General features: G+C 46.5%; 1 protein-coding gene and 1 non-coding gene across 3 annotated transcripts in view; one reads left to right on the forward strand and one right to left on the reverse strand.

Annotated features, from left to right (window-relative positions):
• INTS3 (integrator complex subunit 3) overlaps window positions 1–8,967 on the reverse strand; it is a 39,994-nt gene extending 31,027 nt beyond the window's left edge. Inside the window, exon 1 of one of the 2 annotated variants that reach the window (XM_021088512.2) lies at window positions 7,410–7,534. In XM_021088512.2, coding sequence (XP_020944171.1) covers window positions 7,410–7,418 — 9 coding nt within the window. In that variant the 5' untranslated portion in view covers window positions 7,419–7,534. 2 annotated transcript variants of the gene reach the window in all.
• A 2,540-nt stretch (window positions 8,968–11,507) lies between these two features.
• Window positions 11,508–11,614, forward strand: LOC146404071 (U6 spliceosomal RNA). Its single transcript, XR_014845064.1, has one exon. It is a non-coding gene; the product is annotated as a U6 spliceosomal RNA (small nuclear RNA).
• Window positions 11,615–11,872: the final 258 nt, after the last annotated feature.

The raw sequence follows: 11,872 nt of genomic DNA on the forward strand, positions 1-11,872 counted from the left end.
TGTCACTGCTGTGGCTCCAGTTCAATCCCTGGCCCAGGAACTTCTGCATGCCATGGGTGCAGCCAGGGGAAAAAAAAGAGGCTTAAGATTATAACTCATTGAGTACGAGTCCATGCTGATAGAAAGATTCATACATACATAATTAGTAAAGAAGGGGAAGCTCTCCCTTACCCAGATGCCAACTAATAAGTTAAGAAGGAATGATATAAATAATAACTGATTCAGCCAAATATCATCAATGGCTGCTAAAACTGAAGGTGAAACTTTTACAAGATATTTACATAGGTTCAAAATACCGATTAATCACAAAAGGAAAATAACTGTAGGAAATCCTGGAGGATACCATCTTAACCAAGCAATTAGTTAACACCCCAAATAATGAGACAAGAGTTTCCTTGTGGCACAGCGGGTTAAGGATCCGGCATTGTCAGAGTTCCCATTGTGGCTCAGTGGTTAATGAATCCAACTAGTATCCATGAGGACTAGGGTTCAATCCCTGGCCCTGCTCAGTGAGTTAAGGATCTGGCGTGAGCTATGGTGTAGGTCACAAACACAGCTCGGATCCCAAGTTGCTGTGGCTCTGGTGTAGGCTGGCAGCTACAGATTTGATTTGACCCCTTGTCTGGAAACCTCCATGTGCTGTAAAAAGACAAAAAAAAAAAAAAAAAGGATCCAGCATTGTCACTGCAGCAATGCAGGTTTGATCCAATCCCAAATAACAAAACAGACAGCTGACACACTCACCTCTGATATGATTCACTGAAATAGCTGTAACACCCCTTCATGGTTTTTCTGCTCAAAGGGAATAATCTGCCTAATCATGAAGATATTTCAGACAACCCAAATTGAGATTCTAAAAAATAACTGGCCCGTCAAAGTATTTAAGGTGATGGACACAGATGACAATTAAAACAGTACACCTAAATGCAATGGGCCTGGACTGCTACAATGGACATTATTAGGACAAATGGTAAAATAGGAATATGTACTCTAAGTAACAGTAAACTATTGATGTTAAATATCCCAATTTAAGTAACAAAACAGGGATTATGTAACAGGAGATCCTTGTTCTTAGGAAATACTCACTGAAGTATTTATTTATTTATTTATTTTTTGTCTTTTTGCCATTTTTTGGGCCGCTCCCGCGGCATGTGGAGGTGCCCAGGCTAGGGGTCGAATCGGAGCTGCAGCCACCAGCCTGCGCCAGAGCCACAGCAACGTGGGATCCGAGCTGCATCTGCAACCTACACCACAGCTCACGGCAATGCCGGATTGTCAACTCACTGAGCAAGGGCAGGGACCGAACCTGCAACCTCATGGTTCCCAGTTGGATTCCTTAACCACTGCGCCACGAGGGGAACTCCCTCACTGAAGTATTTCACTCTTAAGTGGCATTCTGGCTGCAACTTAACTCTCAAAATGTTAAAATAATGTTAGGAGTTCCCTGGTGGCTCAGTGGGTTAAGGATCTGGCATTGTCACTGCTATGGCTCGGGTTGCTGCTATAGCATGGATTCATCCCTGGCCTGGGAACTTCCACTTGCTGCAGGTGGGGCCAAAAAAAAAAAAAAGTATATAAAGAAATAATGAAAAAGCAGATGTGGCAAATATTAATAATTGGTGAATCTAGTAAAAGGTATATGATTTATTTTTGTAAGTATTTAATAAAACAGTTACTAAAAATTAAAGAGACATACCAACTGAATGCAACAAATATGTGGTCCTTGTTTGATTACAGAGTTGAACAAACCAATTATAAAAAGAATTTGAGATGACCGATCTGAACACTGCCTATTTTATTACAATAAGGAATTATTGTTAATTTTTTTGGTATGATACTGAGCTATGCTAAATTTTAAAAAGTCCATCTCTCACAGACAACATGTATATGAAGTACCTACAGATGAAATGACAGCTTGGATTTGCTTCAGTAAAATCCAAAGGAGACCGAGAGAGAGAAAACAAGACTGCCTTCTGCTGAAAAATACTGAAGCAGAGTGATGGCTCCAGGGAAATTATACTATTCTCTCTACTTTTTTAACGTTTGAAATATCCCCCAAAAAAGTTAAAAAACAAACTTTAAAAAGAAAATGAGTGTAGGAAAGAAAAGGACTAATGGAGAACAAAAGGACAAAGTGAAACCTTCCAGGTTCTCTGGTCAAACAAAGGTGAGGAGAGGTCAGGAAAGCCCATCCAAGAACCAACCTGAATTTCAAAGGTGAACTAACTTGGCATGTGCTCAACACTAAAAGATCTTAGTCACTGATCCTGTTTGAAGCATTAAATACTAAACACTGAGAAAATCGTGACGAAATGCACCTCATGTGAAGTCAATGGAGCCTCTCCACTATCACCACCTAAACTACTTCCTGAGTCTTTTAAAATTTTATCTGGAGGATTAACCCCAAAACTGTTTTAAGAAAACCACCTCCCAATCCCCAGTGTGGATGATGCTAGCAAAACAGGGACAAAGGCAGGCGATTTACTCCCCCCAACCTCATATATAGGTCATCACCAAACGTCTTATTGAAAACTACTGCAACATTGTGAAGAAGAGAGAAATGAGGACAGCAGGAAAGAGGACAAGGAATAAAAGACAATCATGTTTCTCCTTTGACCATCACCTGAGGTTGCCTACATCCGTCCCTATCTAAGAGCAGAGGCGGACCTGAGTGGTCAGGCAAGGAGCTCCCACAGCCACAAAAACTCAACTGAAATTAAGCCTAAAGCCACTCAGGGTTGACAGTGTCACCTCCCAACATCAGGGCTGACTATCCTCAAATTAGGTCAGATCAGGGTGCTTCGCCTTAATCAACAGCGCCTGCGACTTGTGAACAGGAGCTGTGAGATCACATGAAAGCCGAGCTGTAAATCTCACAACCCACCTCTCTCACAAACCCTGAGCTCCATCATTACCCGGTCCAGCTCCTACATAATAAGGGATGGGAAGGAAAAAACCTCAGGTCGTATTTTGTGTGTGTGTTTTTGTCTTTTTTTGGGGGCCGTACCCTCGGCATATGTAGGTTCCCAGGCTAGGGGTCAAATCAGAGCTGTAGCTCCCGGCCTACGCCATAGCCACAGCCACAGCCACGCAGGATCTGAGCCACTGAGCCGCAAAGGGAACTCCGTCAGGTTGTATTTTTTCTTTTTTTTTTTTTTTTTGTCTTTTGTCTTTTTGTTGTTGTTGTTGTTGCTATTTCTTGGGCCGCTCCCGCGGCATATGGAGGTTCCCAGGCTAGGGGTTGAATCGGAGCTGTAGCCACCGGCCTACGCCAGAGCCACAGCAACTCGGGATCCGAGCCGCGTCTGCAACCTACACCACAGCTCACGGCAACGCCGGATCATTAACCCACTGAGCAAGGGGTAGGGACCGAACCCGCAACCTCATGGTTCCTAGTCGGATTCGTTAACCACTGCGCCACTACGGGAACTCCTATTTTTTCTTTTTAAATCTTATCTTTCTCTACCTAAGATAGTTATCAGGCTGGAAGATGAGTTCCTCCAGTGGCTAAACCCAGGCTGTTCTTGCTGGGAGCTCTGGAGGGCCCTGCTTACCTAGCCTCTGTTAGCAAGCAGTTTCAGAGTGGGCGGAAGATGGGGAACAAAAGCACAGCACTCTAAAACCCTGGATATGAATGGAGAAATCTCTGCTGAATCCACAGAGATGCAAGAGAAGTCAACTGAGGGGCCAACCCACAAGCGCAGAATAGAAAGAGCCCTCCTCCACTTGCTGGCCTTGGGCGAATCTTAGGTGAGTTATTTAATTCACTACTTAACTTACTAAAACTTACTTATCCCTTTATTTACAGTGACCTGGTTTTCTTATCTGAAAAAGAGAGATCAAGCCTGTATCACAAGGTTGCTCTGAGGATTCAATAAGATAACCTATGTAAGAGCACCTAGCATAGGGCCTCAGTTGAATCAGACTCTATTCCACTTGTGAAAAAGATCAGCCACCACACAACTAAATCCATGAGGACCAGATCACCCTACGCCCCATGCCACTACTTCTAAAGGCATGTCCTCAAAGATTCCTAAACACCGAGCCCTCCTGCTACAGGACATGGGTAAATCCCTCGCCAGGTTGGAAAGCTTCCTCTCCTACTTTTGCCTTCTAGGAGAGAAAAGGAAAAAGAACAGGAGACGGGGAGGAGGCCTGACAGATGAACCCAAGATCCTTGTGCAAAGCTGGACACATAGCCCCTTGGGCTGGCCTCATTTCTGGCTGTGATGTAACACACAGAGACCTTGGGCTGAACCAGGTTTCTCTAGGCCCCTCCGCAATATTCTAAGCTCCACTCAGAGGCCTGAGTCAATTCTATGGGTCACTGCCCAGTCAGGAAAGGAAAGTGGCCTCTTGGAACTGAGAGTCCCAGAATTTGGATTCACGGAAAGGAGCAACGAGGAAAGAAATGTGAGGGTCAATCCTTCCAAGGAAAAAGAAGTACAAAAGATGCTGCTTTTCCTCGACTACATACATTACTTTTCCAGAGATGAGCGAGCCGATTAGTCAGAGGGACTGAAGGACCACATCTCCTCAAAGAGGGCTGCAAGAAGCCTGATCCCTACAATCAAGCAGCAGTACTCCTCTCCCCGCCCCACCCCCGCCAGTCTCCAGAGGCCCTTAGTCAAGATGGAATCACACATGCAGTTGCCAACAATTGCTGGCAGAAGAATAACTCTGTTCAGAGTAAGCCCTCCACGACTGCATTTCAGAGAGCGGAGTAAATATTGACCATCTCTAGGAGCTTCTGAAATAAGTTTTCTTGTACTAAGACTACCTGATCATGGTTTCCATGACAGCAGCAGTGGATGGTGTCGAGGTGGTACGTTCGTGAAGCTGGAGACTGAAGTCCCAAGATTGCTCTAACCTCTCAGTTTCCCCTCCCTCCTCCAGGTGAAGGTACAGTTTGGTAAAAACCTATATTAAATACTGCCCCCTTATGGGAAGTCAGTGGCTTTAAGGGACTAACATCCAATGGCTTCAGGAAAAGGTATGATCTGACCTACAAAATCCCCAAGGACCACATTAGTAAAGAGTTACGGGGAGTTCCTGTCGTGGCTCAGTGGTTAACGAATCCAACTAGGAACCATGGGGTTGCGGGTTCGATCCCTGCTCTTGCTCAGTGGGTTAACGACCCGGCATTGGCATTGCCGTGAGCTGTGGTGTAGGTCGCAGATGAGGCTCGGATCCCACGTTGCTGTGGCTCTGGCGTAGGCTGGCAGCTACAGCTCCGATTAGACCCCTAGTCTAGGAACCTCCATATGCCGAGGGAGCAGCCCAAGAAATGGCAAAAAGACAAAAAAAAAAAAAAAAAAAAAAAAAGAGTTATGGGCGTTCTCATCAGGCTCAGGGGTAACGAACCTGACTAGTTCCATGAGGACAAGGGTTCCATCCCTGGGTTAAGGATCCAGAGTTTGCTGTGGCTGTGATGTAGGCCGGCAGCTGCAGTTCCAATTTGACCCCTAGTCTGGTAACTTCCATATGCCTCGAGTGAGGCCCTAAAAAGCAAAGAAAAAAAAGAGTTAGCGAACAAACTGGGTTCCAACTCTTCTACAACCACGAGCCACTTGCATGTGAAATGAGAATTCAAGGAGAAAAATTAGTGACTCAAAGCTCATTCCCTGGAGAATCTTCACAGATTGAATGTGAATTATTCCTTGGAGAAAACCTGGAAGGGACATACCTCTAACAAAAGGCAACCCTGAGACCTGTCCGTAGCTTAAAAGGAAATTCTAACTTGTTTGAGCCACAGCTCCAACTTTTAGCCTGACTTCAAAGTGGACTGAGTCCTTCTCCACAGAGAATGACTGGGAGCTGGGAAGGCTTGTGAGACTAGGGGCTGCGAGTTCAAAATGCCTCCCATCTTTGGCACTATTTTTATCTTATTCTCCAAAACTAGATGCGGATGGGCAAGAATTTCTCCTTCAAAGAGAGGAACAGGGCCAAAGAGCAGAAAGGATACAACAAATGCTCCCTTGGGCATGTACAAGTCACAGTCCCTGCTTGGATGCTCTTCACCAGCGCGTCATACTCTAAAGGGCCTTTCCTCACCACGCCGGGCTGTAAGGACCACAGTCTCCTCACTACCTCACTGGGTTTTGGGTTTTTTTTAACCTTCCTTGTGAGTGTGTTAACTCAGTCTTTAAATCGTAAGCTCCAGAAGGAAGACCCTGGGTCTCCTTCATCCTTTTCCTTCAGACTCTGCACAAATATATATATATATATATACACACATACATACATATATAGTTTTTTTTTTCTCCCCTCCAGAAAACCTCTGTGTTACTGTGGCAACAGGTGGGCCTATGTTGTGGAATATAACCAAGCCAGAACTAGCAGAGATCAGCCAACATCAAGTTTTGGTAACTTCAGTGTGCAGAGATCTGTGGGGAGACCCAGAGGAAGAAGCCCCTAAGTCTTGCCCTTAGAGACACTCTGGTCTAATGGGAACCGCATATATGGGGTTACAAACAGTGGCAAGGCTTGCTGGAAAAATTCAAAGGCAAAGGACAAAGGGCAAAGAAGGAAAGGGGGGATGCCGGGAAACATCTACACCGTGAAGGACAGCAGAAGAAAAAAAACAAGGCGATCCTCCCTCCCCCTTCTCTCTGGAAACAGTTGAAAGTTCACTCTCAGACAGTCCAAAAAAGCAAGAAAATAAATCCTTCCTCTCTTTCCTGCTCCCCCTCTGCCATATCATTTTGTTTTCTAGCAAACATACCACCACTCAGAAGAAGAGGATGCTGTCCTACTCTGTGTGTGCAAAAACAGGATGACCCTCTAGCAATCAGGGTGCGGAATAAAAAGTTTCACCAACCCTTGGAGTCTTTTTCCCTCTACTCAAACTGGTGTAGGGAACAAAACAGTCAATGATTTTCTTGCCACAATTCTAGAGTTCCTGGGCTAGAACACGGGGCTCAGTAAATACTTTGACAATGACAGCGGCCACTTCTTAAAAAAGTGGATTGATATAAAGCACCAAGCAATCCAGGCAAAAGTCTTTTGTATTTGTTTTGGGAATACATTACAGTGTTTCTCCTTTTAGAAGCACTGTTTTATGTTCCTAATTATATTGACCTTGGCTGATAAAAACAACAGCAGAAACAACCTTTGATTCATCTAAATGCACAAAGAATTACGGGGAGAAGCATGATGGGAAGCCAGGCTGTGAGTAGACATTTGCTGATGGATAATCAGCAATGTTGCTATCCAGGCATTTCTTGATTCACAAAGTGCATTTTTGCACCTAGGTTCCACCATCTTGTATCTGAACCAACATTTTTTTTTTTTTTCAAATCTAAACTATGAATTCCACCTATCAGCCTGCCCACCCTCTAGTATCTGATAGAGAGCAGTGACAAAATCAGAAGCAGGGAAATGGCCAGTGAAGAGCCAGAGCCTATTACCTGACTCATCCTGTCCCTGGATAGCCACTGGGTTGAATGTATTAGGTCTTACAAACAGTTCAGCAATCATGTCCCACTTCTGGGTCTCTTCATGCAGAGCAATGGAAAGGGATAAGTGATCAACTCTGGGTTGTCAGACAGGGCAAGGGCCAGTGGGGGAGGGGAGGGTCAATTATTCAGTAGTCTAAAATCCTGATTCAAACCCACTCCGTCGCCTCACCCTATCCCCTTTTTCAGCAGCTATGTGTTCTCTCCTTCATGGATGTATGACCTGGTTTTGAAAGAGAGTCCCCTACGTCCTATGCCCCGCTCGCCCCACTGCTGTAGTAACTAAACACAACACACTCTTCCTAAGTCTTCACTCATTCTAAACTCCAGTGAACATCACTGGCAATTGTGCCTACATGAAGTCAATACTATCTCACAGAAGGGTTCAATGTCTGTCTGCAAGCTTCTGTCTGCCACCACCCTCCCCCAGACCCCTATACAGACATACATTACTTCTCAACTCAATATATGACCTAAGACTGAAACAGGGTAAATATTCAGAATAGCTGTGGCCTGTATGCGGAAAAGGCTATCAAAAATAAATTCGGTAGATCTGGATGCTGCATCCCTTCCTCATCAACACCCCCCCACCCCATTTTCACACCACTGGCTGCTGTTGCTATGACAACCTGCCCAGGAAGTTGGCCCACACTTCTTCCTTCAGGACCAGGAAGTCTGGAGCAGTGTTTGTGTGGCCTTAGAAAAAACTTGAAGGCCTCCTCCCCCACCCCCACCCTATATCCGCTCCAGTATCCCTCCTCAACCCCATTTCTTAACTCCCTTCCCCACCCCCCACACCTACCTCCTCTAACTCATCCTTGGCATCCAAACTGGTAGAAAGTAGCAGCCTCCCCCCTCCTGGGGCTCCTGCTCCCGCTCCTCCTCCACCTCCCGCTGCTCCCGAAGCAGCTGCTGCTGCTGCCCCCTTTCCCTTCTGTAACTCCATGGCTGCAGCCAGGAGACGGGAAAAGGCCAGGGAGTGGATGGATGGGAAGTCCTAGAAATGAGGAATTTAGGATTGCCAGGGACAGGAGGGACAAGAGGGACAAGTGGGGGACGGGAAGGACAGGGTCCCTGGCCTCTCTACTCCTCCCTCCTCTCCGAAAGGCCGCTCCCGTGCAGGAGGCGAAGGAGGACGGGCCTCTGGGTGCTGCCTCTGGAGTGGCAGTGCTGAGGAAACGCCGTTAGCACCTAAGTATGCTGGGGTAAGGGTCTGCACCCCTACGGAAGGGTGGGAGAGGCTTCTGTCCCTGAAGAAGTGCAAGGGGAGCCCTCTCTGGCTTCTGACCCTAAGAGAAGCAAGGAAAATCCTAAGTTTCTGCCTCAGGAGGTGGGGGAAAGAGGAGTCCTGCGCCTGAAGCAGGGAATAGGAAACCTTCCTGGCTGGTGCCCCAAGGATTGGGGAGCGAGGTTCCTTTGGATCCGGCCCCCAGGGGGTGAGGGTGAAGCAGTAAGCGCTATGGGAGGACACGGAGGACAAGCTTCTCCCTACACCACACAGAGGCGGCCATGGTGGAAGGGCGGGGGGGTGGGAAGGCTGAGGGCGACGGCGGGGGAGGGGAAGGAATCGTGGAGGCCCGCGCCGGAAGTGAGCAGACGCGGTCCCTGGCCTCCGCCAATAGCGGCTTCCGCGGTGGCGCTGACACTCGAAGGAATAGGCCGACGTCGGCCCCAGAGCCTTCTCCCCGGCTGCCAATGGTATTGAGCAAAAGAGAGACTGAGTTGATAGACAACCAGACTACCCAATAGCATTCCTTCTTTGCTCTCAGAGGGCGGGACAGAACGACTTCCCGGAGGTGGGGTGTGAGTGCGAGATGATCAGGAAGGAGAGAGGCTGCGCCTGCGTATATTGACGCGCACGCGCGGCGCCCGTCTTCGCTCTCCCTCATTCTGAAGTTGGGGTGGGTGCAGAAACTGGGGCACTAGTCCTGGGTGGCTTTGGGAAGCCCGAAACCTAGCTACGAATTGACAGTGCGGGGCCGGGGAGCGGAGCCTTGACCCTTAAGCGGTCCCAGAGCAAATGTCATCGGATAGTATGGCGCCAGCTCCTGGAGCTAAGAGTGCATCACGCAAGCAAGTGTAGGCGCTCACGCAAGTGCAGTTTTTCGCCAGAGGTTGCAAAAAAAAAAAAAAAAGTGCATAGACCCACTTTGCCCACCAAATCATTAGAATCGTGCACTGATTCATTATTGGCTTCTGGAAGCTCTGTATTGTCCTGTTTTATCTGCGTTAGTGTCAGCATTTGCCCCCAGCAACCCGGCTGCAGAAGCTTGTTTCTGACATTCATTCGTCTCCCTCCCATATTCAACCACTTTTTTCTTAAAAAAGCCTCTGTGAATTCCTTTGTGACCCAGCGAGTTAAGGGTCCAGCATTGTCAATGCAGCAGATCAGGGGTCCCTACTGTGGGTCGGGTTCAATCCCTGGCCTGGGAACTGCCACATGCCTCAGGCGTGGCACCAAAAAAAAAAAAAAAAAAGGCTCTGGAATTTGTTCTTCTCTAGCCTATGTACATGTGTATATATGATACATCCCTAGGGATTTAATGGATTCCAGTCCATTCAACATCCTGCTACTTCTCTAATTATACTAAACAACCCTCTCAGATACCTTCTAAATTTCCCAAATTCTCAGTAAACTTACCCGATTCACCCCTACCTAATCAGCATAAGTCTCCCAAGACATTTTTTTAAATTCCTATGATTAGGAGTTCTCTTGTGGTGAGGCAGGTTAAGGATCCCTCGTTTTCACTGCAGCAAATCAGCTGCTGCCTGGGAACTTCCAAGAGCCACTGGGTGTGGTTTATAAATAAATAAATTCAATTCCTATAATTTAAAAAAAGTGTAATTAAAACTCACTACAAAAATTTAAACGTTAGGAGTTCCGGTCGTGGCGCAGTGGTTAACGAATCCGACTAGGAACCATGAGGTTGAGGGTTCGGTCCCTGCCCTTGCTCAGTGGGTTAACGAACCGAAGTTGCCGTGAGCTGTGGTGTAGGTTGCAGACGCGGCTCGGATCCAGCGTTGCTGTGGCTCTGGCGTAGGCCGGCGGCTATGGCTCCGATTAGACCCCTAGCCCGAGAATCTCCATATGCCTCGGGAGCGGCCCAAGAAATACCACAAAGACAAAAGATAAATAAATAAATAAAATTAAAAAAAAATAAAAGTTTAAAAAAAATTCAAACATTAAAGAAGTGAATCTTCTTTTTCCCCTTTGACCCCATCCAATCTCATTTCTCTTAAGTCATCAGTGCCACTAATTTGTGTAGATCTTTCTCTACTTTTTCAAACATACATAAACACATATCCACAGTTTATGTCTTGGGTTGTTTTTATTTGTTTTTTAACAAAAATGAAATTATGTTGTACAATTTCTTGCCTCTTGCAGTGACCCAAGCCACTGCAGTGACAATGCCGGTAACAACCCACTGCTCCAAAAGAATTAAAAGATTTCTTAAATAGGAGTTCCCATGGTGGTGCAGTGGAAACGAATCTGACTAGGAACCATGAGGTTGTGTGCTCAATCCCTGGCCTCGCTCAGTGGGTTAAGGATTCAGCGTTGCCATGAACTGTCGTGTGGGTCACAGACGCAGCTCGGATCTGGCGTTGCTGTGGCTGTGGTGTAGACCGGCATCTACTGAATAGCCGAGCCCGGGAACCTCCGTATGCCGTGAGTGCGGCCCTAAATGGACAAAAGACAAAAATAATAATAATAATAATAATTAAATACATATAGAAATCATAATGCAAAGATGGATGAATTGGACTTCATTAAAATTAAGAACTGTTGGAGTTCCTGTTGTGGCTCAGGGGGTTAAGAACCTGACTAGTATCCATGAGGATTCCGGTTTGACCCCTGGTCTCACTCACTGGGTTAAGGATCTGGTGTTGCTGCAAGCTTTGGTGTAGGCGTGGATTTGACTTGGATCTGGTGTTGCTGTGGCTGTGATGTGGGCCAGCAGCTGCAGCTCTGATTCAGCTCCTAGCCTGGGAAGTTCCATACGCTGCAGGTGTGGCCCTAAGAAGACCAAAAAAAAAAAAAAAAGAACTGTTGTGCTTGCTTTGGCTGTACATATACTAAAATTGGAAGGATACAGAGAATATTAGCATGGCCCCTCTACAAGGATGGCATGCAGATTCATAAAGCCTTAACTTTTTTTTTTTTTTTTTTGCTTTTTAGGGCTGCACCTGGGGCATATGGAAGTACCCAGGCTTGGGGTCAAATCTGAGCTGCAAATGCTGCCTTCACCATAGCCACAGCAACGCAGGATCTGAGTTGAGTATTCACCCTACACTACAGCTCCATGCCAACGCTGGATCCTTACCCACTGAATGAAGCCAGGGATTGAACCTGTATCCTCATGGATACTAGTCAGGTGCTCTGCTAAGACAGTAGATCTTAAAAGTTTTCACCATAA

This window comes from Sus scrofa, chromosome 4 (assembly GCF_054392235.1).
Source record: "Sus scrofa isolate SSC_HxYL_T2T_F1_AM1 chromosome 4, Sscrofa_HxYL_maternal_Yorkshire_Landrace_v2.0, whole genome shotgun sequence".
Classification (NCBI taxonomy): domain Eukaryota; kingdom Metazoa; phylum Chordata; class Mammalia; order Artiodactyla; family Suidae; genus Sus; species Sus scrofa.